Source organism: Saccostrea cucullata, unplaced genomic scaffold, assembly GCF_032062105.1.
Source record: "Saccostrea cucullata isolate Sc308-1 unplaced genomic scaffold, CSIRO_AGI_Scuc_v1 ctg9110, whole genome shotgun sequence".
Classification (NCBI taxonomy): Eukaryota; Metazoa; Mollusca; class Bivalvia; order Ostreida; family Ostreidae; genus Saccostrea; species Saccostrea cuccullata.
In genome coordinates this window covers 13,071-38,878 of record NW_026932448.1, presented here as the reverse complement: position 1 = coordinate 38,878, position 25,808 = coordinate 13,071, and the positions used below count along the sequence as shown (strand labels likewise).

Genomic DNA, 25,808 nt, shown 5'->3' with positions numbered 1-25,808 from the left:
TTAAAAACAATGGGCCACATCGCTCACCTGAGAAGCTCTAACCATGCTATTCTTAACGAGATTTTCCCCTTGTATCTCATTGTGACCCCATCATATCCCTGGGGTCATAATTTGGACAATTTCAGATCTACACTACCCAATGATGCTTCCACATAAATTTCAGCTTTTCTGACCCAAAGGTTCGTGAGAAGATCTGTAATTTTTTCCCTTTATATTTCTATGTAAACCTTTGATTCCTTATTGTAGCTCCGTCAAACCCTAGGGGCAATGATTTGAACAATTTATAATCTACACTACCCTAGGATGCTTCCACATAAGTTTCAACTTTTCTGGCCAATCAGTTCTTGAGAAGATTTTTAAAGTATTTTTTTTCCTATATATTTCTATTTAAAACTTTCCCTAGTGTGTCCCTCGCGCACCCCCTACCCCAACCCGGGGGGGGGGGGGTTCATGATTTGAACAATATAGAATCTACACTACTCCAGGATATTTCTACATAAGTTTCAGCTTTTCTGGCCCAGTGGGTCTTGAGAAGAATATTTTTCCTATGTATTTCTATGGAAAACGTTGAATCCCTATTATGGCGCCGCCCAACCCCGAGGGTCATGATTTGAACAATTTAGTATCTACACTACCGCAAGATGATTCCACATACGTTTAAGCTTTTCTGGCCCAGTGGGTCCTGAGAAGAAGATTTTCAAAGAATCATTTCAATATATTTCTATGTAAAACTTTGATTCCCTATTGTGGCACCACCTAAATCCCGGGGGTCATAATTTGAACAATTTAGTATTTACACTACGCCAGGATGCTTCCACATAGTTTTCAGCTTTTATGACCCAGTGGTTCTTGAGAAGAAGATGTCAAATGACCCCACCCTATTTTTGTCTTTTCTTGATTATCTCCCCTTCTGAGAGGAAGGACCTGGCCTTGATTTTAATAATTCAAATTTCCCTTTACCTAAGGATGCTTTGTATCAAGTTTGGTAAAAACTGGCCCAGTGGTTCTTAAGAAGAAGTCGGAAATGTGAGCAGTTTACAGGCGGACGGACAACAGATAAAATGTGATCAGAAAAGCTCACTTGAGCCTTCAACTCAGGTGAGCTAAAAAAGCGTTGAAAATAATGTATAAAATTTAAAACATTATCAATTGCAAAAAAAGTGTTAAAAAATCATTTCAATAACTTCAATTAAATTTCATTAGACATGGAAAATATTTTACCGTTGTACGAATTGTCGATTTTGCATCTACCACGTGAACGAAGACATCTGCGTCTTTACAATGGTCAGAAATCAATCTGTCATGCTCCCTTGATCTACTCAATCCTGGACTAAGAAAAGAAGAATACTTTCCAAAGAAATTGATATATCTTTGTTTTTCATATATTGTTATCATAGGCGCCAAGTACATTTATTTTTATGACATTCACTTGCACCCGAATTTTATTCGGGGCGTATATTGTTTTTGTCCTGTTGTCAACTTTTACCTTCGCCATAACTTTTGAACCGAGAGAGGAAGAGACTTTATATTTGGTACATGTATGCATGCTCAAATAATTATGCACTTTCGACTGACACCAAGGTCAATGACCTTGTGACCTATATGCTAAAATTAGCTTTTTCGAACTTTTGCCATTACTTTTGAATCATAGGAGACAGAGACTTCATATTTGGTATGAATACTCCACTGGGTAAGTTCTTTCGAATGTCAAAAAGGTCAATGACCTTGTGACCTTGACTGTAACCTATATGCTCAAAAACTATTTTTCGAACTTTTGCCATCAATTTTGAACCATAGGAGATAGATACTTCATATTTGGTATGCATAATCCACTTATTATGTTTTTTAGAATGCCAACAAGGCCAATGACCTTGTGACCTTGACTGTAACCTATATGCTAAAAATAGCTTTTTCGAACTTTTGAACCCTAGGAAATATTATATTTGAGACTTTCTATTTGGTATGCATATTCCACTTATCAAGTGCTTTCAAATGAAATCAAGGACAATGATTGTGGGACACTGACTGTGACCTATATGCTAAAAATAGCTTTTATGGTATCTAACTCTGGATACACTCATTAACACCCCTACTAATGTGTTCGGATGCTTTTCTTTATCACTGTTAAGTGTAGCGTAACATCCGAGTGTTCGATTTGACCTCTAACGAGACCAGCCTCGAGACCGTGCGAGATCTGCACCAGTTCCTGTAAGATTTAGACAGGAAGTATATGTGTGTTTTGGGATTTATGCATTTAATGTAAGTAAAGCTCATTTTATTTGCCTTCATTCAATTGAACTTTTTTGCACATAAAATTTGATTCAATTAGTCCTTATTTCTCGAATTCTATCACCTCAAACACATGAAACGAGAAACATTAAATCAGGTGCATTTAGAGTTATCGTCCTTTGTTTACATGCCTCCACGTGGGTGGAAAAATAAAAATCTTTTGGTGTTATAAAAATATATAGGGCTTGTCAATGTTTTTGAATTAATATACTAAATTATTTATGTTGTTCTTGGTGTTGTGAAATATTTTACCCCAGTATTAAAAGAAGTGAAAATGATTCAATGTGCAGAAAATGTTATAGTCTGTTTTACTTCTTACAATAGCAGATACACAATTTCTCAGTTACTTACATGCAATATACATGTAATAAACGTGTGAAGAAGTGCTTAATTAAATGAATATAGAATGAATGTGACATTCAAAAGATTAGAAATGGTAAATGACAATGTAAACAACCCTCAAGTGATCACCTGGTGATTATTATTCAGGCGTGGATCTAGAAATTTTTTAAGGGCGAGGGGGGGGGGGGGGTGAAGAAGGAAAGAGTTTATATACATTGTAACTTACGTTTTACTTAAACATGTAGATGTAGTTAAATAACTCAGTAGGATACAGGTTGGAGTGTGGTTTTTAAAAATGGTATAGGTTGATCAACCTTTGAAAAAAATACTTGTATCTATAGATTACCTTAAATTTTTTGAAAAAGTGAAAAGTGAAAAATAAATCTTTGAACCTGTAAATTCTACTATGTAAAGAAGTAGGGTTTCATTTTGTTATCACAACCAAATTTCTTTTTATATCACAACATTAGCCTTTCAATGAACATTTTCTATAGTAAGAACAAAATACACTGTAGAAATTTGGGTATTTCTTTCTCTCTCTTATTTTGCAAATCAAAAGGGGGGAGGGAGTGCAGCGAGAGCCAGTCCACCTGCCCCCTAATAAAAACGTCCTGGTCAAAGTGTCCCCTAATTTTAGTCAAAGCATCCCCGGATTTTAGTCAAAGCGCCCCCTTACATTATTTTTATAGAAAAAATACCACCACCAAATATTACTTGAAAATTATTTAAATTTCCTTGATCACAATCTTAGATGACATACAGACACTTACTGTAAAGTACTAAGTACTGAACATGAATGGTACTAGTAAGTAATTTAATTGATTCATTATCATGCCAGGAGTGATAAAAGTATTTCAAAAAGTCTGTTAAATTCTTATAAACTTAATTATCTCACAGTCATGATGGTGTGTGTCAGTGTCCCTTATGCAAAGAAATACATGTATAATTGCTTTAATAATTTCTCTTAGTATATTTTTATAATATTTTAGATGTTAATGAGGCCAAAGTTTTTATTTTTTTTTGGTTTACGATTTTTTGACACAAAAATATGCATTGGGTGGTCGAAAAATAAAAATAAAAATAATTTGGAACCTTGACATATTTTTTTCTCGAGTAGCATTGAAATGTATTCAAATAAAAATAATAAACACACAAGATTTTTTAACTTTTAATTATTATTTATTCTTATCATTCGGTTTTAAATTCGGTTTTAAGTCAAGAAAAAATGAATCACACGTCAAGTTACTCAAGAACAGAAATGGGAGTAACAGGCTCTGTTACTGTTGATGGTTTTCATTCCTCCGACTTACAAGTCTGAGTTTCCATAATAGACACATATTGCACTGGGACAAATATGGGTAAAATTAAGCAAATTGGCTATTCTCTGGTCAGCCTTTCCACTTACGAAATTTTTTTTGAAACTCCGAAAGTGATTGCTTTCACAACAAACCTTTACCTTTAGATATTGTGTCCAGGGACCGACCTAGACCCACTCGATTAAGGAGACTTCACTTCTCCCTTAAAGAAATTTAAGGAGAAGTTTTGAAATTTAAGGAGACTTCTTGGTGCGTATATGTGGCACACTTTAATCGTTATAAAATTATTACATTTCAAAAAATTTTCTATATAAACATTATATTTAAAATGATTAAAAAAGATAAAAAGAATCTTAAAAGATATTTCCCCCAAATTACAAGGTATATAAATATCTAGAAAAAGTAATAAAACAGCATTGACATTAAATAAAATTTACTACTACTACTACTACTAAACTGTACAAGTTTCTTATTGTCAGATTAATTGTTTATCAAACATTTTTTTTTCATTTCTAATATAGTAGTACAATCTTAAACTTCTAAAATTTCTCTTCTCATTAGATTTCCAGGCTTTTGGCAATCCAGGCATAGTCATAATTTTGTTAATTTCTCTTTAAACTTGTTTTCAATATAAAATTCCGTTAGACCAATCCACACTTTGCAAAAGTTATGTCCCTTGGCCGCCATCTTAGGGGATAAACCCATACAATCCACACAGTAGCCTTTGCAGTTTTCAGGTTTGTAACTTCGTCATTTGACTTTTAAAAAGCTCTGCCTTTTGTGTACTGATTGCCCCAAGATGGGGCTACCCACACGTTGAAAGAAAAAAAATTTAACACAATGGATTTTTCACAGCACGCCCAAATATTTGGTAGCATAAAGAGGAGAAATGACGTTTCTTTCCCTTTTGACCTTTTGGTTGACCCCGCAAAGGGAAACAACTTTTGCAAAGTGTGGATTGGACTATAAAAGTTTTGATGCACACCTGCATGCTGATTGAACAGCTATACTTATATTTATCGAAGTGTAACTTCTTAGAAAGCTAATAACTTCACAATTTATCAGTAAAAATATGTCTGTATTCACAGCATGAATTAATTATTTGACAATAATAAAGATCTAAAATCTTCTCCAACATCTTTGGCATGACATCGATAGCTGTCCAGCTGTTTTGCGTCTTGTTGTGTATAACTTGTAACGATGGACTTTTTCATACCCGGAAGTGTAAAATCTAGAGGAGTTCCGACGGAGTATTCGATCCATTGGTCATTGGCAATGTGGTTTGACAATCTGTATTTGTAGAGTTCATTTAATGTCTGTGAGAGTTTGTGTTAATGATTAAGATGTGTTGTAAATTTTGGTTTGGTCAAGAAAATTTCGAGCCAGACACATTATTTTTATTTTCGTAAATAGGGAAAAATAGGGTCGGCGGAATCGTAAACCAAGAGAAAAAAAAACTTTGGCCTGACTAAAATGATTGATCATTATCGAATAAAATATCTCTCACAGACATGATGCAAAAGGCTAATTTATCGTCATCTTAAACATAGGATATGGAGATAACGAACAGATTCAATATCAAAGTCCATAAAACAATACAAAATAGGAGCAGAGCAAATACAGACCTCCGAAACATCAGAGGTTGGATCAGGTGCCATGGTGGAGTGAGCATCCCCTGCCGACTGGTCGCACCCGCCCTGTGCTCCTTGTCATGATTACGGAAAAATCCGTCGTCAATTCAATGTATAAATAATGGGTTAAGAATTTGTATGAAAAACATCAGTCAGCATTTACATATTGTAAATCAATTGTAAATCAATATTATTTACAATACATGTATGTAAATCAACTTTCAATTGCTTTTCTTGGCTTTACAGCATTTTAAGTCACATAGTCATGATAGTAGTATAATATGATAATAAGGACTTTCAAGTAGGCATAATTCTGCTTCAGGCTTAATTTTAGTTTTTAGGTGTCATTTATTTTTCCAGGGGTAGCTTCATTGCATTTTTTCGCTCAAATCCATGCTTGACGCAGTGGTTAGAGTGTCTGCTCTAGAGTCGCGAAGTATAAAGGAGTCAATCCTTACATCACATGTTCGAATCCCCTGTGGCACTTGGAGACGGTCCTTCAGATGAGACTGTATAAACTGAGGTTCTTTAATCATGTTAATTGTCACAGTAGGTGATGGCATAAAAAAGATCCCTCAACAATTAGATAACCTTATTTTGACACAGAATTGACTCTGATTTTACTTTGTCAGTGTACGTCGAGTGTACAGCAATGAAAACTATACCCATCATATCTAAAAAATTTTTTGTGTGTGTTTTAGAGGGAGCTAGTGTCAAAACCCCCACCTCCCCACCTGAATCTGTGTACCTGCTTTATAATTTTTGTGATTAATAAATGTATGTGCTTGTAGTTATCATCACGAACATTTAATAAATAAGAGGAAAAATAATCTTTTGCAAAGCACTGAATAGCACAATATTAGGCCAACTGATTACTCATTTAACATGTTCAAATCCTGTTCCAATACACGTACAATTTAATTTTGCAAAATTTGTTTTGTAAACTTTGCTTAAATTGGGTATTAAAAGTTATTTTATAGCAATATACTTGTTGGACAAGTTCACTCAGAGACAAATTATTAAGATTTAACCTTTGATAATGATGAATAACATCTACACCAAATAAATTTACTTTTGGCATCTTACATGTGACTTTTCTTATGCAAATTTATATACAAGCTAGCTATTTGTCTAGTAATTTAAATGATATTTTTATGCTAGTTCACACATTTTATAAAAGTCAAAATTTAGTTTTTAAATGAAAAGTTCCTACAGAATTCTAAAATTTGAGGTATAAATTGAGTCTGTTAATGATCCTGTTACAATTATAGTGTAGCTTGGTAATTAAAGGTGTATTGAGATATAATTTTTAGGTAAACTCAGTAATATATATATTTTAAACTGCATTCAGTTCAATGAAAAATGAAGAAAATCATGCAGGTGTAAGTGTTGGAGTTTTCCTCTCTGTCTCATACCAAGAAATAAATCGATATTGCCATTGAACATGTTGAACCGTATGTCTCTCAGAAAACTTTATTTTTCATTTTCTTCTTCAATCTGCTTTAAAATGATATTAAACTGAATAAATTAAGGTATCATCATGATTATGGTTACATTTGACATGATTGATTTCAAATTTTTCCATGAAAATTCTTCATTTTCTGCATAAAGAAGAGGGAAAAGTAAGTTTAATTTGATCTCCATAGAACTAGCTAGCAACAAAAGGACAGTAATTACTAGATCTTGATCACTGTAAGATATTACTTAAATGGTTTTATCATTTATGCAATATTGTACAACTTTTGCCTTCATATTGATTAACTTTTATCACTGAGCCTTAACTTTCAGGTCTCTACAGGAATGTTATTTCACATCAATATTCTGATGCTGTATACCAGTCGCCCATCATACCCTTAATATATTGAAAGACAGTAGTGGTACAGGGATTTGGACAATCTATCATCTACAGGATGATGTCAGGATCACAAACAAATAACAAAATCTGTTCAAGAACATCAAGAAACTGTCCACTGAGACATAAAAACATGTACAGAGGCAATTTCAAAATACACACAAAGCAGGATTTGTCAAAAGTGTAAGTCCCTAGGGCCAGAGTCTCAAGGGAGTTTCTGATTAAAATTTGTCTATTGTATATTGGTGTACTTATTGTGAGTATTGTTGCCCTTGTTGTCATCTTTGTATATAAACTCTCACATTCTCCACTGGGCCACTTTCAAGTCACTGGTGTGACCGGTCGGCAGGGGATGCTCACTCCTCCATGGCACCTGATCCCACCTCTGATGTTTCGGAGGTCCATGTTTGCTCTGCTCTTATTTTGTATATTGTTTAATGGACGTTGAGATTGAATACTGTTCGTTATTTCCATATCCTTCTTTCAACCAACTTGGCACAAAGTATTCTTGAACAAGGGAATGAAGGTTATAAGAAAATGTTTAAAGAAAATGCAATGCCTCCTTCCTAAGGATAGTCCAGACATGAATGCTGTCTTGACATGTAAAAATGTAGCATATATAGATTTAATTGTTATCATTGCCCTGGAGGATTGAGTACAAAGCCCCAAAAGGTAGGGCGACAAAAGAGATAAAGATTTTAGCTCACCTGGGCAAAAAACTCAAGTGAGTTTCTTTTATCACCAGTTGTCTGGCCCAGAAAAACTGAAATTTATGTGGAAGCATCCGTGGGTAGTGTAGATTTTAAATTTTCCAAATTATGACCCATGTGGTAGGGTTGGGTCACAATATGTATTACAGTGGAGGAATTTGATAAAGAACAGCATGGTCAAAGCTACTCAGGTGAGCGATGTGGCCCATGGGCCTCTTGTTTAGTACAGTTAAGTGTACACATGTATATTGAGGATATTCAATGTTTTGTAGTTGAATATGTAAATTATTTCATGAGTGGGACAGGATATTTTGTCTCATGAGTGAAATAAATTCCATAAACATTGAATTTGCTGTTTATTACATTTTCTTTGATTTTCGAATTCCCTTTGTCTACGTCTTTTTGTAATGTAGTCATACGCTACATGACATCATAGTTGAGCGTTTAAGACGTCAGCTTAAAGTGAAAAACATTGTAAAGATAAATTTCAGCAATTAGCATATTTGAGGAATGTTTGCAGTCTTTATCTCTGTCAGAATGGTTTATTAACTTGTTCTCCATTTTATAACAGGCCAAGGAATATTTTTTACAACATTCCTTGTAATGGGAAGGAAAATTGAGAGTTTTCTCGCACTTCTGCATGGTATTTGTTACACTGTGAAAGGATATCATTTTGATAACCTTTCACACTGTGAAAGAATATCATTATGAATGAATTACAGTATTTCACTGTTTAAAATGTAAAATATAATGAACTGGTGTATCTAATGTACATCTCAAAATTCTCAAAACACAAATGTATTTTTTAGCTGCATGTACGTCCTTTCTGTAACTTCATGGCTTTTTAATTCAGAAAAATACAAAATTCAGTACTGAAGACAATATTCATTGATAAATTTCTTACACATGACCTTCTTTAAACTTCCTTGACATCAAAGATTGGAAATTAACATTACAATACACACTATTTCAAATGCCTTAATATTTGACTCTATTTATAGGTGTTTTTGACAAAGATGCTGGTTTAGAACCTTTGTGGAGGTGGATATTGAAACTTCTTAAAACTCTTGAAGGATGAGGAAAAGGAACCATTGAAATGGAACATGTTGGACAGGGTTATCAAGGTAATATTGTTGATTTTGAACATGCATGCAAAAATTTGGTATGATATTGCATATTATATTAAGAAAAGTTCAACACATGCCGTCATTATCTTATATGTATTTAAAGTATGCCCTTTGTCCATTAAGAAATTTTAAAATCTTTTTAAGAGGCTGATTGTATGAAATGATACATAAATTTGCAGAATTGCTTCACTTTTTTCTTATTTATTAAATTCAAAAATGAACGTATGAAAATGTAAATGTCACATTGGAGAGGATGTTCAGTATTTTTAAATTGGATGTTGGAATTTGTATCTCAAATGGGAGGATGGCTTTTCAAAGATTTAGGGTTTGATTGAGATCAGTGATTTTCTTCAAGAAATTTCAAGAATTTTCAAGAAAATGATGCATTTGCTATTACTATTAACAAATTTTAACTCCTCCTAATATCCAGAACTTACAAATACATGTACATTGTACTTTTGAAAACTGATTCTTGTTAGGTACATTCATATTTGGCCCAAACCAATTGAAGGTAAAATAATTTCAGGAGAATGGTTACAAGAAATGACACAATGACAATCTCATATTCATGCAAAACTTTTCAGTTATTTTTGCAGATTCAGATCTGCACATTTATAGGAGTGGATATATGAGTGTTTTTGAATTAAATTTCTGGAATTCCTGACAAGAAATGGCACAAACTAATTCACAAAATATTCATGTATCCACCCCTATATACTGATTTGACATTGGCTTCTTATTTTTTTTAACACAGAAATATAATCTGACTTAATATTGAGACTTCTTTTTTGAATGAACTTCACCTAAAAATTAGTCACACTTTTCATGCGTAAAATGTCATTTTTAACATGTTTAAAGAAAATATGGTTGTATTTTATTTTCAATTGACATGTCTCAGAGGAGCATCATGGTCCATATAGGCTATAGCTAGCAGTCAATTATAAATCTGAGTACATTTTACACAATGTATTGCTTGTTTATTTTAAAAGTTAAAAAGTTTTATGTATACAACAACAGACTGATGTGATATGCTGTAAACTCCTTGTTAAATGCAAGGAATTTATCATTGCAATTTTGCATGTAGCATCACTTGCAAAATAAAATGTTTCACTTTTATTTTTATGGTACTGAAACCCATGCACATTCTCCTTATCAACCGCCCATTCACAAATATATATTCTTGCGATATAATGTTTTTAAGAGTTATTTTTCAATAATAAGTACTCATAAAAAATAAGGAATCTGCAGTATGTACATGTATAATCTTTGAATTGATGTTTGATTTTTTTTTCGAATCCAGATCATGCATTTATAAAAGATGACAGAATATCAGCACTGCATTAAGATTGGAGTTGGGACCTTGTATTTTTTTACACAGAAAAAAAAGAACAGTTGCTGAATGAAACAGAGGCTAGCAGAAGCAAATGCAATTAGCCCAAAATAATGGTGATCAATTTTGAATGATTTTAGTCTCTGGTTGAAATGATACTGATCCAATTTTAGAAGTGGTTGACAATGAATACTAAGTATTTTGTTGTATGTAAGTATAATGGCTTATTTTAAAACTGTATAAAGCTTGCAATGTTTATGTCAAATGTAATGATATTATGTAGGAATCAATTTTTTTTTTAAGGATAAAAGATGTAATTTTTTTTTCAATCAGAATTTCCTAAAAAGACTTTCTAATGTAAATACATGTATGGATAATAGAGATTATAATCTTTTCTTTTACTGTCATTGAAATACTGTAGTAATGACCTGCAATTTTACACCAAAAATGTTTTAACATAAAATTTCAAATTTCAAGGTTTTATGAAGTTTGAATTGCGGCTCATATTGCTCTTTATTGAACTATCTCCCTTAACCTTAGATTTGTAGTGCATTCTATGTAATAAATTTAATTTTGGAACATGGGAAAGGTCTTGTTTTGAACTCTGCTGATTTTAATTCAAGCAGAGTAAATGGGTTTAATACATGTACATCTATATTTCACAAATGAAATGGCTATTTTAAAAAAATATATACATGTACATGAAAATCTGTACAAATAAATGATCTTCCCAAAAGAGTCATTTCCCTTGTTCACAATGTAAAAAAAAATCTGAATGATATATATATTATGCATGACAGTTTTACAAAAATCAAAGAGATAAATCTGTAAATTTTATTTTATATGTTTTAGAAATGTCCTCATTGTGTCCAGTATCTGCTTTTCTTACTAGTATTAATGATGTTGAAATAAACTGTGCTAATATTAAAAAGTATTTTTATATCATGATTATATATTGAACCTTGTTCATTGGAGCTGTGGCCAGAAGTGTTTTGCCAATACAGCTAGGGGTTCAAAATATTTCACAGAGTGAGATTAAAATATAGAAATATATTTATTATGGTGAAACTTATATTTAGAAAACATCTTGTTGGATCTTTTCTCAAGTATGATCTCAGTTAAAAGGAACTGGTTGTACTAAGAGCTTACATGTACTTGTATATATTCTACATATTTATTTAAATGCTTTTGGGTCTAGGAAAAAGGCACAATGTGAAGAAATGTGAACATTTTTAGCCAAACTTGACATTGGGGACAGGGATATACTAAGTATATGTAAGATCATGATCAAGTGACACCTACTTGTAACAGTTAGCTAGATTTAAAAGGGTTAGGTTTTGAAGTTTGCTAAATCATTCTAGGTATGACTAGGAAATTAGATTTGTGTGTGTGTGTGTGTGTTTTCATACATGTTTTTTTTTTACCCCCTCCCATTTTTATGTTTTTATGATTCTGACTAAGGATGTTGGTATTTAACACCCCCACCTCCACCACTCATGTGGACAAAGATTTCCTGGAACCATCCATACCTTCAATACAAATATCCGATGTGCTCTGGAAAATTTATTAAACCCTAGGGGTAGGGTTTAAAATAAAGAAGTATGAAAATGGGAGAAAAAAATATTGAGAAGCATGATGGATGGGTCTCATCCCTCCTTTCCAAATAAAATGAAGTTGGAAAAAAGAGAATAAATTGTGTTTGTTTCGGGTGGAGGGGGTTAATTTCCTGCATGTCTAACCAACTTGACATGTTTAGAGATCCAGGATCTGAGTTTCTAAGTCATTTAGATTGTTTGTAATTCAATATTCATTAAAAAATATTTTTGTATCATTTAATATTAATTTAATATATACTTATAACACTAGCTCTGAAATCCAAATAACTCCAAGCCCCCCCCCCCTTCCATGCCCGGATGGATGTATTGGATATGGAACCCTAAGTATTAAATGTTCCTGAACCATGATGACGATAAGCTTGTTAACATTTGATGTGTATCTTTAACTGTATAAAGGAATTGCTCGTAACTGGTTTGACAAGATCTGGGTTATATACAGAAAACAGACTATAGGTATGAACGTTCTCCTTTACTGCGAACCTAATGACCTTTGACTAGTTCAAGAAAAACCACGTGATGTAAATTTAAATAACAATAACATTAGTAGGGGTGATTAAGGATTTAGATGAAAAACAGGGCACTTCCGGTAAAAATGACGGCGTTTGCCGATGTCGTAACACTGTTTCTGTCTAAGAGTTATCGACCGTCGTAAACAAGCATGGCTCTTCGTCAACACGGCTTGATAGACGCTGGCATTATTCATGCCATCAGATGAGAGAAATATACTTAACAGAGGAAAGAACAAATGTTAGATTGATAGAAAACCATGATATAGTAGTTTTGTTAGACAAATTGCTGCATAAACAATCTTTTCAAAGTAAAACATACTTGGGTTTTTCCATGTTCTAAAAATAGCACATCTTTCGATGTGTAGAGAAAATGAGGTAATTTTTTTTTATTTCTTTAAACTATGTAATATTTTAACAGATTTTCGTTATTTCTAGTCGTTTTTCAGTAGAAAAAAACACATGGAAGTGTGCATCTATCATCATGTTAATTCGCTTAACTAGATCTAGACCGCGGTTACAGCTATAGATCGGTACATGTACATTGCCATTCGTTTGCATAAAAAAAATTCCCTGAGTTTTCTCTGATGAAAAAAAATATTTTCTGGACATAACAGATGTTTTTTTGTTGTATAACTACATGACTGTATACTAAGGTTGTTTTTCCAAAATGAAAAAAAAAATCTTCCTGGTTCTAAATTAAAGGTATTTAAAATACCCGTAACAGAGAGGAAATTAATAAAATAAAATTTAAAAAAAAAGAACAAAACTTTTAGGACTAAATAATTTCTACTATTATTTAAAAAAAATAAAAAAAAAATAGGGAAACACATTTTGGTTTTTTAATCTAGGTATTTATTTCATAGAGAAAAAAATAGATGGGTGGGGGGTATCATAATAAATATTTATATTAAATTGATTTCATTTTCATGATTTTTTGTAATTCTCTGTACATATGAGGAAAAAATACCATACTTTTAAACTAAAGAACAAGATTACATGTACATTTTTTTTTATCTCCCAGAATTGTTCTTGTACAAGTGTATAAATACATTGGGGTTTTTTTTCAAGGTTAAAAGGACAAGGACATTGTTAAAAATGTCATAAGGCTTATTTATTTATGTTGTTTTATACACTTATCAATATATAAGTATGGCATAATCATACTAATAGTGTTGAGAATGAAAAGTTATATTTGTGTGTCAGCAAACGGATTTTAAAATTGGGGTAAGGGGTAGTAAATGCTTAATTACTCCAAAATATCCTGGTAAAAAATATTTTATGTATTTTATTTTTGTACAACATTGATTAGAGTCATTTTCTATCAAAGAAATTTTTAGCCCACTCTTTTCTTTTTTTAATTAAAAATTAATTGTTTTTATAAGAAATACACACTTAGCATTGAGTAACGTATTTTAATCTGGAAATTTTATTAATTTATTGTAACTTTTGAAAAAAAGATCTTTTATTATGAAGCGTCTATGTTATTTTTGTTCATCTAACGTAAAATTAAAGTCTGAAAATGAGTTTATTTCACAGAAATCCTCTTCTGGTATAACACACCCTTCACTGTTTTCTACAGTGGGGGTATGACTTGAAAATACTACTTTTTTCAGATATGTCTGGACAAGACTTTATGTAACTTTGGAATGAAAGTCTCAAAACACTAAAGATAAGGAAATATAAGGTAAAATTTCATTCTTCAACAATGCTTGTTATACATTTGATACCTTAAACCACTCCTCAGAAACTTACTCATTTACAATTTCAGAGGAAATGCAATTAAAAAGTGTTTAATGACATTGTCTTCTACGCTAATCTATCTACACAACCATTATGTGGCATGCATGGCCCTGTTTTCGTTTATTTCTAGAAACAGTGTCAACACCCTGCTCGCCGAGTGGAGAAGACGAATTAATATATGAAACGTATATATTAAATATCTGTTTCGTACTTGGATGGTCGCCCGCGTGGCGCATTGGTCCGAGCATCTGCTCTAGAGTCGCGAAGTAAGGAGTGAATCCTTACATCGCAGTTCAATTCCCATTGTGGGACGTCGAGACCGGTCCTACGAATGGGACCGTATAAACAGAGGTCCCACAATAGGAGCTGGCACGAAAAAGACCCCTCCCTGCTCAATGGCACTGAGTGCCGACTACAGGAGAAGATTTGCAGCTCTGCACCGGCAAGTGATGGCTTTTCAATATAGGTGTAAAATCCTCGAGGGACGTTCAATCAAAATACAAACAATCAATCATACTTGGGTATTTTACTTGAAAAAGACAATAATGATAATCTTTTTACCAAGCTTTATTATAAACGTGATTACTTTTCTATTGTCAACTTCCCTTACACATGCAATTATGTACCTATATCACCTGCACACGGAGTTTATATATCTCACTTGTTTCGATACGAAAGAGCATGCTCTTCATGTAAAATTTTTCAATAGTTTACCTCATGTTACATATTATTTATAATAAATAATATGTAACATGAGGTAAACTATTGACAAACAAGTTGATGGAGCAAGAATATCAGCAGCCTCGTTTAAAATCATCATTTCGTAAGTTCTATGGTCGATACAATGACCTTGTCAGCAAAACCAACTTATCATTACTTAATTTTGCTGACTGACGTTTTTCATACTAATTGTTGGTCCATTATTTACAGTACGGATAAACGGATTTTTCAGGTAATTCCTGTTCATGACAAGAAGCACACGGCGATGTGACCAGTCGACAGGGGATGCTCACTCCTCCATAGCACCTGATCCAACATCTTTTTTTTAAATTTTACTCAATGAAAAATTGACCCCACCTTTGATGTTTTGGAGATCTGTAGTTTTTTCCTGCTCCTAATTCATAGTTTTATGGACTTTTATATTGAATACTGTTTGTTATCTCCATATCTTTCTTTCTAAATACGATGAGACAATTTTTAGTGATTAGTATATTTTCTATATATAAACAAAAAAGGCCTTGTTTACATTATGAAGATATTTAAGTACTGTATCTCCTTCGGTAAGCATAAATGATGATCACATTTATGTTGATCATTACATGATGCTTTAGATAGGATTTGTTAAAATTAAAATTGTTTTCAAAAAACAGTTGAAACTGTGTCCACGTCCCTTTAACATCAAATGTCGTAGAATCAAATGTTACTAAATGCTAAAAATCGCAAACGATTGTTGAACATATAGTAACCTGTCTTATCCAAAGTGTAAAGATTCTTTTATTCAGATGCGAGTTTTGATGAAATATGTTTCAACACTTAACTACGAATCTTTTTACGCAATGACACATATCCAACAAACTCTTTCATTACGTTCGTCAAGCAACATCTATACTTACATAATAAAACTTTTTATGTAAATAAAAACGAGAAATAAATACTTACATCTGTTTTTATCTACCTTTGTGTAGATATACATAGAAAAATAGAGGTACTAAGAGCAATGAGCTGGCTAAATGATACCCCCTTTTCTCCCCTAAATATATAAAATGGCAGTGTCCAAGTCTTGCTATGGGAACCCCGAAATATGTTTCGGATCTAAAAGTAAAATAGGAGGTTCGCAATGGCAAATGTAACTAGAAAGTCTGCTATTGCAAGCAATAGCGCATGTTGCCCCGAACTGAACAAGACTTGAATTTTTTGTTTGTATCTCTAAAACAATACCCATTAGCTAAGTTTGGACAACCATCATTTCGTATCAGTCCTTTCAGTACAAATCAAAGTTAAAGAATTTTCACTTTCCCCTGGTTTCCATGGCAATAATCAATTATTTGATCATTTTAAATGCAAATCGCACAATTACAATCACTTATCACTAAAAAAAGTTCCATGACCAATATTATGTTCAAGGGACCAGAGAGAACACTCGCGGACAAAGCTCGTCACTTTTCGAACGTCTCTAAGGCAATGGTAGCCATTTTGACCACACAACAAAACTACAACCAGTGGTAGTCCTTTGAGGAAAGTTTCAGGAATATTTTCCAAGCCATCTCCGAGAAACAACCTGGAGAACAAAAGCATGCGTACAATCGCAATATGTGCCCCCGATTCGTTAAGGGTGACATAATAAAGATTCCGTGAAACTTTCATCAAATTTCATTCAGTGGTATGAGAGGAGTTGCGGATAAGAGATGAGTACCCCATAGCGTAACAGACGGACTGACGGACGTACAGACGGACGGACGGAGATACTGATTACTATATACCCTCCTGCTTTTCAAGCGAAATTATTAAATAATATCTGAAACCCATTTTTTTTTCATTTATGTAAGTTGTTGAATCGATTAGGTCGATAATATTTTGATGACCCATGGTTGCTACTTTTATGTTTAAAATATACGAACCAGTCTAGTATAATAACATCTTTCAATGCAGAATATTCGAGTTTTGGACAGGTGATGTAAACAACACGGTCTAAAGACAAATCCCCTCCTTGCTCATGGTCCAGATATTCCTTTAATTTCTGAAAAAAGGTCAGCTTTATTTCAAAACATTGTATTTCAGTGAATATGAGGAAAACAAATTCATGCACTGACTGCATTTTAAAGATTTTTTGTCATCAGCAGACGCTTTACAGTAAAGAAAATTGACTTTTGTTCTGGTAGCCTTTTACTCCTTTGAGTGCGTGGTGATAAGATTTGACTTTGTAAATTTCCGTTATATTACCGATATATCTTCCTCTTCGCCTTCATCGATTTTGAAAGTAATTTCTTCTCTTTTTCCATCATCAGAACCCTCGATTTTATAAATACAATTGGTTACATGTCCCATTCCCGAGGGTAAAAGTGTTTTGTGAAGGATAGCATTTACTGTTGTGCTCTTACCACTTGAAGTGCTGTAAAATATTCTTATTATTTATGACTAGTACAATTTAAACATGGAACATACACGGATAACATTATCATGTTACACACAAAACAGTCATTGAAAAGACTTGCTTACCTCCCAAAAATAGCCACCTTTAGCTTCTCATTTTTATAAAATCTTTTACATTCTTTAAACCAGTTCTTCGTTTTCTTGTACGTTTCAAAAATAGTCTTGTCATCATCTCGAGCTTCTGTTAACAAACAATTATTTTAATAATTTTTAAAATGGTCAAAGTCCAAAATGTATTGCGAAAAATTCTAATAGTCGATGAGTCAACAACAAAGAAACATATGGTCCACGGAGCACTCAAAATGCATTAGGCCAAAAACTTATTAAGGTTCTATGAAAAATATAAGACGAGTTCTATAATTCAGGGGTTTTTTTTGCATAAAAAGGCATTTTTGAACTTCATTTGACCCCCAGGGTGAAAATAAAAATTCATAAAACCTTACTGCATATCTACATGACACTATCTTTCATCTCCCCCCCCCCCCCCCCCCCAAAAATAATTAGGCTACTGTGTAAAATGTTAGAGGAGTTTTTAGACTGTGAAAGACGAACGGGGGGATGGACATAAGCTCATTCGGACATTCAAACAACTTCTTATTCCTGAAACTCTTATACGAAAGGTGATAACAATCGCGCACGACAATATTCTGGGAGGACACTTAGTGACTAAGATAGTAGACCGAATATAAGCAAGTTTCTTCTGGCCGAGCAGCATTTGATCTGGTAGGTCCTATGGGACCAGCTAGTGAAAAAAATGTATCAGATACATTTTTAAGCGCGGCGCACAGCGCTTTCTGTCAGCGTAAATCTACTTCCGTTCTGGATCCAGCACCACTATAAGCAAGTAAGATAACTCCACTTGTTTTTCTAAAAATATGCAACTGGAAATCCCTGATTCTCTTTCTGCTATTTTAGTGTAATGCTGCGTTAGGGGCATTTCTAATAATAGAAGATAATAAGTAAGGTTTAAGGATGTTCCACAGTTAAAAGATAAGAGCAGTTCTTATCATGCTCTTCTTTATACATTGTAGTTTATTTAAATCATGTCGACACACATTAATTTGGTACCTCGTAGCTTATAATTGCTGCCTCTATGGCGCAATTACTTAATTATAGAACCAGTATATTATTTATTATGTACATGCAATATAGTGATTGAATATTCATACGTACCCGGTACAGGATTTAAACTCAGATGGGATTTTGATAAAGTTTTAAATCTCAAACTGTAAGTGAGTTATTCAATAAAAGAAATCACATAAAATTGATTTACAATGTACTACTTACATAATATGGTACGTTCTATATATCCATATAAACTAAAATTATTTTTTTTCTAGACAATTATTTCAGGCAATGTAACTTAAACAAACCTTTCTATTAACATGCACCATTCTAAGATTTATCAGTGAAGTTGATTTTCGCATCTATGTATCAAGTAGTAACAGACTGGAATGCATTCAAGGACGGTCTTTTTTAATGTCTATACGTGTGTTGTACATAATTCGAAAGGAAGGGTAGTTTGTGGCTGTACAGACATGTAGAGCATGTGGTGGATGTGTTTTCAACGAATCCATTCAAACAGTAAAACTTTAAATATATTTCTTGGAATACATGTATTGTGCTCTAAAATTGTGCGTGTAGTGTGCAGGATATGGCGAAACATGCTAAAACTTTAATTAACGTTCTTAGCAATGGACAGGGATAGGGCTGATCAAATGTTAAGCAAACGGTGCAATACTTGAAGTAGGGAACTAGGATTAAATAGTGTATGTAAAGATGCGTCTCAGCTGTGTTGCCAATTCTAAAGGAGCTGGGGGGGGTTCAACAAATTAACCATAAATTAACCACCAGATTTAACTTTTTTGTTATAAAATTTTGCTACAATTTTCTTATAAAAATATCGATTTAAAACATAGGTACATATATGTACAGAAAAAAGTACTATTTATTTATTTATTTTATTTATTTATTTTTTATGTATATCAAAGCACCTGGCCCCGGGATCATGAAACAGACTTAGACTTAAGTCAAAATTTCAATTATCTATAAATTCTTTAAAACATGTTTAAGGAAACTCATAATTTGCATACAACAGCAGACTGATGATACAAAATTGGAGGCATTTTCATTTTGGGCTGCTTGACCTCTAAAAAAATTCCGCATCTAAGGCATTTTTTGACTTAAGCTTAAGATGCTTCATGATCCCGGGGCCTGGAATTAGAATTATAGAATAATAAAATAATCTCAATGGAAGGAAGAAACGAAGGCATTCCGAATAAATCGTTCACCGTTCATTTTGCGCTCGCGTCAGCGCTCCGTTCGCGTTCTGCGTTCACTCACCGTTCACACAACGTTCACTAAGTTGCGTTCAGCGTTCGCACATCGTTCACTCACCGTTCGCTCTCCGTTCGTTCATCGTTCAGGTGGGATAGAAGAACGTTTCAGGGACTGTAGCAGAATTGTATGAAAAATCCTTGTCCGGAGCATATCTCCTCTCTCCTTGGCCTCATCTGGCTCATACTTCACTCACAGTGCCTTTTAGTAAACTGAATGCAGTAACCTTGAACCATGTATCTAGGTCAAAGGTCAAGGTCATAGCAGAATTGTATGAAAATGCTAGTCAGGAGCATATCTCCTCTCTCATTGGCCAACTATGGCTCATACTCCACTCACATAGTGCCTTTGGGTAACCGGTGTGCAGTGACCATGAACCATGTTTCTATGTCAAAGGTCAAGGTCATAGCAGAATAACATTAAAAACATACACTCTCTTCTCTCTCCTTGGCCCAATCTGGCTCATACTTCACCCACAGTGAGCCTTTGGGTAACTTGTGTGCAGTGACCTTGAACCTTGTTTCTAGGTAAAAGGTCATACTATGAAAAATACTTGTCCGGATCATATCTTCTCTCCTTGGCTCTTTCTGGCTCATACTTCACTCACAGAGTGCCTTTAAGTAACCGGTGTGCAATGACCTTGAACCATGTTTCTAAGTAAAAGGTCAGAGTCATAGCAGAATTATATGAAAAATCCTTTCTCGGAGCAGATCTTCTCTCCCATTTGTGCAGTGTGGCTCATACTTCACCCACAGAGTGCCTTTGGATAATGGATGTGCAGTGACCTTGAGCAAATTTTCAAGGTCAAGTGTTAAGGTCAAAAGTAGTCTTCCTTTTTAAATTTTTGTCTGGAGCATATTTTAACTTTCTTTGGCTTAATCTGGAGAATACTTTACAGAGTGCCTTTGGATGAAGGGTGTGCAGTGACCTTGAACCATGTTTCTAGGTAAAAGGTCAAGGTCATGGCAGAATCATGTGAAAATCCTTGTTCGGAGCATATTTTATATCCTATTTGACCAGTGTTCCTCATACTTCACTCATAGAGTGCCTTTGGCCAGTGAATGTGCAGTGACCTTGAGCATTTTTTTTTTCAGGTCAAGGATCAAGGAAATAATAGCTTCCCATTTTATAGTCTTGCTGCATAATTTCTTTCCCTTCAGTCCACTCAGCCTCAAACAAATTGACTGGATATGGAACATCTGTGATCTTCCTTCCATATTATGATAGAGGATATGCAACAATTTTCATGGAGGATACATTTCATAAACTTTTAATTGTATTATTTTTCCGGGAGTACTTACTTTTTGTCCCCTTTAATCTCAAACACATTCAAAATAAACCCTTTTCAGCTACCTTACATTTTCATGTTCATTGCTAAAAGCGGGGCCCTTCGAGATGGCCACCATCTCAATGATATCTACTTTTAGTGGTTTTGGTCCCACCCCTCAGACCCCGGATGGCGGACAGGGACCATGAAAATCATAATTTTTGTTCCACTTCACTCATGGATGCCTTGAACCAAAATTTGTCGAAAGAGGTTGACTGTTTGCAGAAAAGAATGTGAAAATATTAACACGAAAACATATAGTAAAAGTAAATTTAAGAGTATGCCACCGACTTCATTGATAGATAAAAACGTAGGGGAAATTTATGTATAATGAGCTTCGTCCGTTAAGCAATTATTCAACGTTTTCACCCATCGATGATGCCATGGCATACTTTAACTAGACAGTGATTCCTTAAAATATTCTTAATCAAAAGGTACCTATGGATAAAGTTCTTACCATGCATAGCTTTGTCAACAGTTTGAAAAAGGTTTCCAACGTTATTGATGATATCCAAAGCACATCTTTTTCCTTCTGCAAACTTGCGAGAGTTATCAATGGATTTCATATTCGACTGAAATTTAAAAAGAAGCTCATGATAAACTGCTTTATTTGAACCAGTTCTTTGCTTAATAAGAACAAGACGCCAATGGGCCATATCGCATAACTGAGCATTGTGGCTAGAAAAAAAGTAAATAGAAGTTTATTAATGAAAAGTTTACTCCAAAAGTAGTCCCATGACCAATCATGGCTTTTCTATTTTTGAGATGATTTTTAAAGAATTTTCCTACATATGTCTATGTAAAACTTTGATTGGCCATTGTGGCCCCACCCTACCGCCGCATGTCATGATTTGAACAAACTTGGATCAAAACTACCTGGGGATTCTTCCATATCAATATGATCATTTATGGCTTTGTAACTCTTGAGAAGAAGATTGTTAAAGAATTTTCCTATATATTTCTGTGTACAACTTTGATCGTCAATTGTGACCCCACCCTACCCCGGTTGTTATGATTTGAATAAACTTGAATCTAAACTACCTGAGGATGCTTCCAGATAAATATGATCAATTATGGCTTTTTTATTCTGGAAATGATTTTAAAAGAATTTTCCTATTCATTTTTACGTAAGACTTTGATCGTCCAATGTGACCCCGCTTGACCCCCGGGTGTCACGATTTGAACAAATTTGAATCTACACTACCTGAGAATGCTTCCATATAGATATGATCAATTATGGCTTTGCTATACTTGAGAGGATTTCTTAAAAGTTTTCCTATATATTTCTATGTTAACTTTGATCGGCCATTGTGGACCCGCCCTACACCAAGGGGTCATGATTTGAACAAGCTTAAACATACACTACCTGGTGGTGTTTCCTTAAAAGTTTCATCTTTCCTGGCACAGTGGTTCTTGAGAAGATTTTTAAAACATGCCACCAAATTTTCACTAATTCTCAATTATCTCCCCTTGAATTGGAGCATGGCCTTTCATTTGAACAAATTTGAATCCCCTTCAACCGTGGCCAAGAATGCTTTGTGGCAAGTTTGATTGAAATTGGCCCAGCGGTTCTTGAGAAGAAGTCGAAAATGTGAAAAGTTTACGGAGAGACAGACGGACGCCGGACAGAATGTGATCAGAAAAGCTCATTTGAGCCTTCGGCTTAGGTGACCTAAAAAAACTTCACAACTAAGTTCTGCAATATGCAGAATAGATGGTAGTTTTGTACTACACGATCATATTTCTAAAGTGTGTTGAGTAAAGTAGGATTCTTCTCATCTACTTAAAGAGTAAAAAAAATATGAGGGTTAATCCTGATACGGAGAATTTTTTTCTGAAATTATATAGTGATTTGATGAAAGCAAACATTAGTAAAATTTATAATGTATGTCATAATGCAACAATGTCCATGAGTGAAGAAGAAGATTTGAAAAGATTTAGTTTATTTTGGTGATTAACTTCCTCCCCTCAGGTCCCAGTGGGGCAGGGACTCCCGAGATTCATAAGTTTTGTACCCCGTCACCCATAGATACTACATTTTAATGTCAATTGTTTGAAAAATGTTAAACAGTTTCAGAGAAGTTGAAAATGTTCAAATGTTGACGACCGACAAAATCCGACGGACAACCAGAAGCCTCTGTCGAGACTGTAGCTCTACTGGTTTGTACTTATAACAAAGGATGAGAAAGAAGACATTGCCATCAGACTACAACTGTAGAAGGAGTAGGGTTTTAAAGGAATTTCATAGACATTTCTAATTTTAGTAACTATGGCAACACCGTTCATCAAAATCAGCTGCACTATTCTATGTATCTTAGTGTAGTCTGCTTGTGGGCCAAGTTATACTGAAATCAGATCAAAACTGTAGGAGGAGTAGCATTTTAAAGGAATTTCACAGAAAATTCTATTTTTAGTAACCATGGCAACACCGTTCATCGAAATCAAAAACCGATGCACTATTTCATATATCTTTGTGTAGTCTACTTGTGTGCCAAGTTATATTGAAATCAGATCAAAATTGTAGGAGGAGTAGCGTTTTAAAGGAAATTCACAGAAAATTCTATTTTTAATAACCACGGCAACACCGTTCATCGAAATAAAAAACAGATGCTCTGTTTTATGTATCTTCATGTAGTCTACTTGTGTGCCAAGTTATATTGAAATCAGATCAAAATTGTAGGAGGAGTAGCATTTTAAAGGAATTTCACAGAAAATTCTATTTTTAGTAACCATGGCAACACTGTTCACCAAAATCAAAAACCAATGCACTATTTCATGTATCTTTGTGTAGTCTACTTGTGTGCCAAGTTATATTGAAATCAGATCAAAACTGTAGGAGGAGTAGCGTTTTAAAGAAATTTCACAGAAAATTCTATTTATAGTAACCATGGCAACACCGCTCATCGAAATCAAAAACCGATGCACTATTTCATGTATCTTAGTGTAGTCTACTAGTGTGCCAAGTTATACTGAAATCAGATCAAAACTATAGGAGGAGTAGCGTTTTAAAGGAATTTCACAGAAAATTCTATTTATAGTAACCATGGCAACACCGTTAATTGGAATCAAAAACCGATGCACTATTTTATGCATCTTTGTGTAGTTTACTTGTGTGCCAAGTTATATTGAAATCAGATCAAAACTGTAGGAGGAGTAGCGTTTTAAAGGAATTTCACAGAAAATTCTATTTTTAGTAACCATGGCAACACCGTTCATCGAAATCAAAATCGGATGCACTATTTTATGTATCTTAGTGTAGTCTACTTGTGTGCCAAGTTATATTGAAATCAGACCAAAACTGTAGGAGGAGTAGCGTTTTGAAAAATTGTTTACAGACGGACAGACAGACAGACGGACGGACGACGGACACCTTACTATCGCATAAGCTCTTCTGGTCTCTGACCAGTAGAGCTAAAAACGGATAGCAATAAATAGTAAAGTCTTACTTTTCCACTTCCCGGCATTTCTGTTATGCTTCTATAATCCAGGTGAGGGACTGTAAATTGAACATGTATTATTAAAATATAATACGTCCTACAGTGGTAGATAAAACATTTATATATAACTGCCTTATCTATTTGTAACCTTGACTTACACATGTACCAACAGCGCTTGGAAACGAGATAACTTTAAATGTTTTTTATTTCAATTCAGGTTATCAAGTTCTACAATGTCCGCTTAACTATAAATTATGATATGTAAAAGTGCTGGGAGCAAGTTGTGCGCTGTTTGTTTTCTTCCCTTTATTTACATAGTTCAATGCGTATAATGTTAATTCACGACGTTTATTAAAAGAAGGTTAAATTTTCATATAATTACTGGGCCTGGGGAAGTTGCTTCCAGCACTTTTCGGGTTGAAAAATTTGTCTTATAGAAAATACTATCACCTTTATAGTTAAAATTATTCGTTATACGGATGCTTTTATATTGATATAAAAGATAAAAAGATAATAGGGCCTTGCTGTTTATAAGATGATTTTTTTAAGGACACAGCCTTTTAAGTTCCTTAGAACAACTGAGAACCATTTAAATGACTCCCCTGTTCTATCGATTGGTCATAATTTGAACAAATTTAAATGCACATTACCTTTTTGATTCTTTTTATTGATGGTCAATCATGTCTTTTGTTAAAACGATTTTTGCTATGTATACCTCTGTAAAAACGTGATTACCCATTGTGGTACTACTCTTAGGTGCATTATTTGAACGAACTTGACTCTATACTTCCCAAGGATGCTCCCAGTAAAAAAATTAACAATCTCATCTTTTCTACTCTAAAGAAGATTTTAAAAAAAAAATCTATGTTATCTTTCTTAAAAATTTAATCCTCTATAATGGCTCAACCCTTGCTCCAGGGGTCAAGATATGAACAACCTGAACCTACACTACCCGATAATGCTTAAATATTATACAATTATTGCTGTTTTGAGGTCAATACAATGATTTAGCCATCTGAGGAGTACAATATTCACAATAATCAGGGAAAACTGACTGCCAAAAAGTAAAAAAAAAAAATTATTGTTGTTCAGTTG

At 33.8% G+C, this 25,808-nt stretch overlaps 1 protein-coding gene and 1 long non-coding RNA gene across 2 annotated transcripts; one reads left to right on the top strand and one right to left on the bottom strand.

The window, feature by feature from the left end:
- Positions 1–1,221: 1,221 nt before the first annotated feature.
- LOC134235156 (transmembrane GTPase fzo-1-like) lies at positions 1,222–24,740 on the bottom strand (the record flags this gene model as incomplete). Its single annotated transcript, XM_062717255.1, has 6 exons — positions 24,723–24,740; positions 21,734–21,848; positions 17,679–17,793; positions 17,403–17,571; positions 17,081–17,199; positions 1,222–1,330 (listed from the first exon to the last, which is right to left on the bottom strand). Coding segments are annotated over exons 1-6 (645 nt in total), but the record flags the coding sequence as incomplete, so codon positions are not given.
- LOC134235158 (uncharacterized) lies at positions 2,199–12,274 on the top strand. The gene is made up of 4 exons (XR_009985350.1): positions 2,199–2,259; positions 7,367–7,613; positions 9,142–9,264; positions 10,568–12,274. It is a non-coding gene; the product is annotated as an uncharacterized LOC134235158 (long non-coding RNA).
- Positions 24,741–25,808: the final 1,068 nt, after the last annotated feature.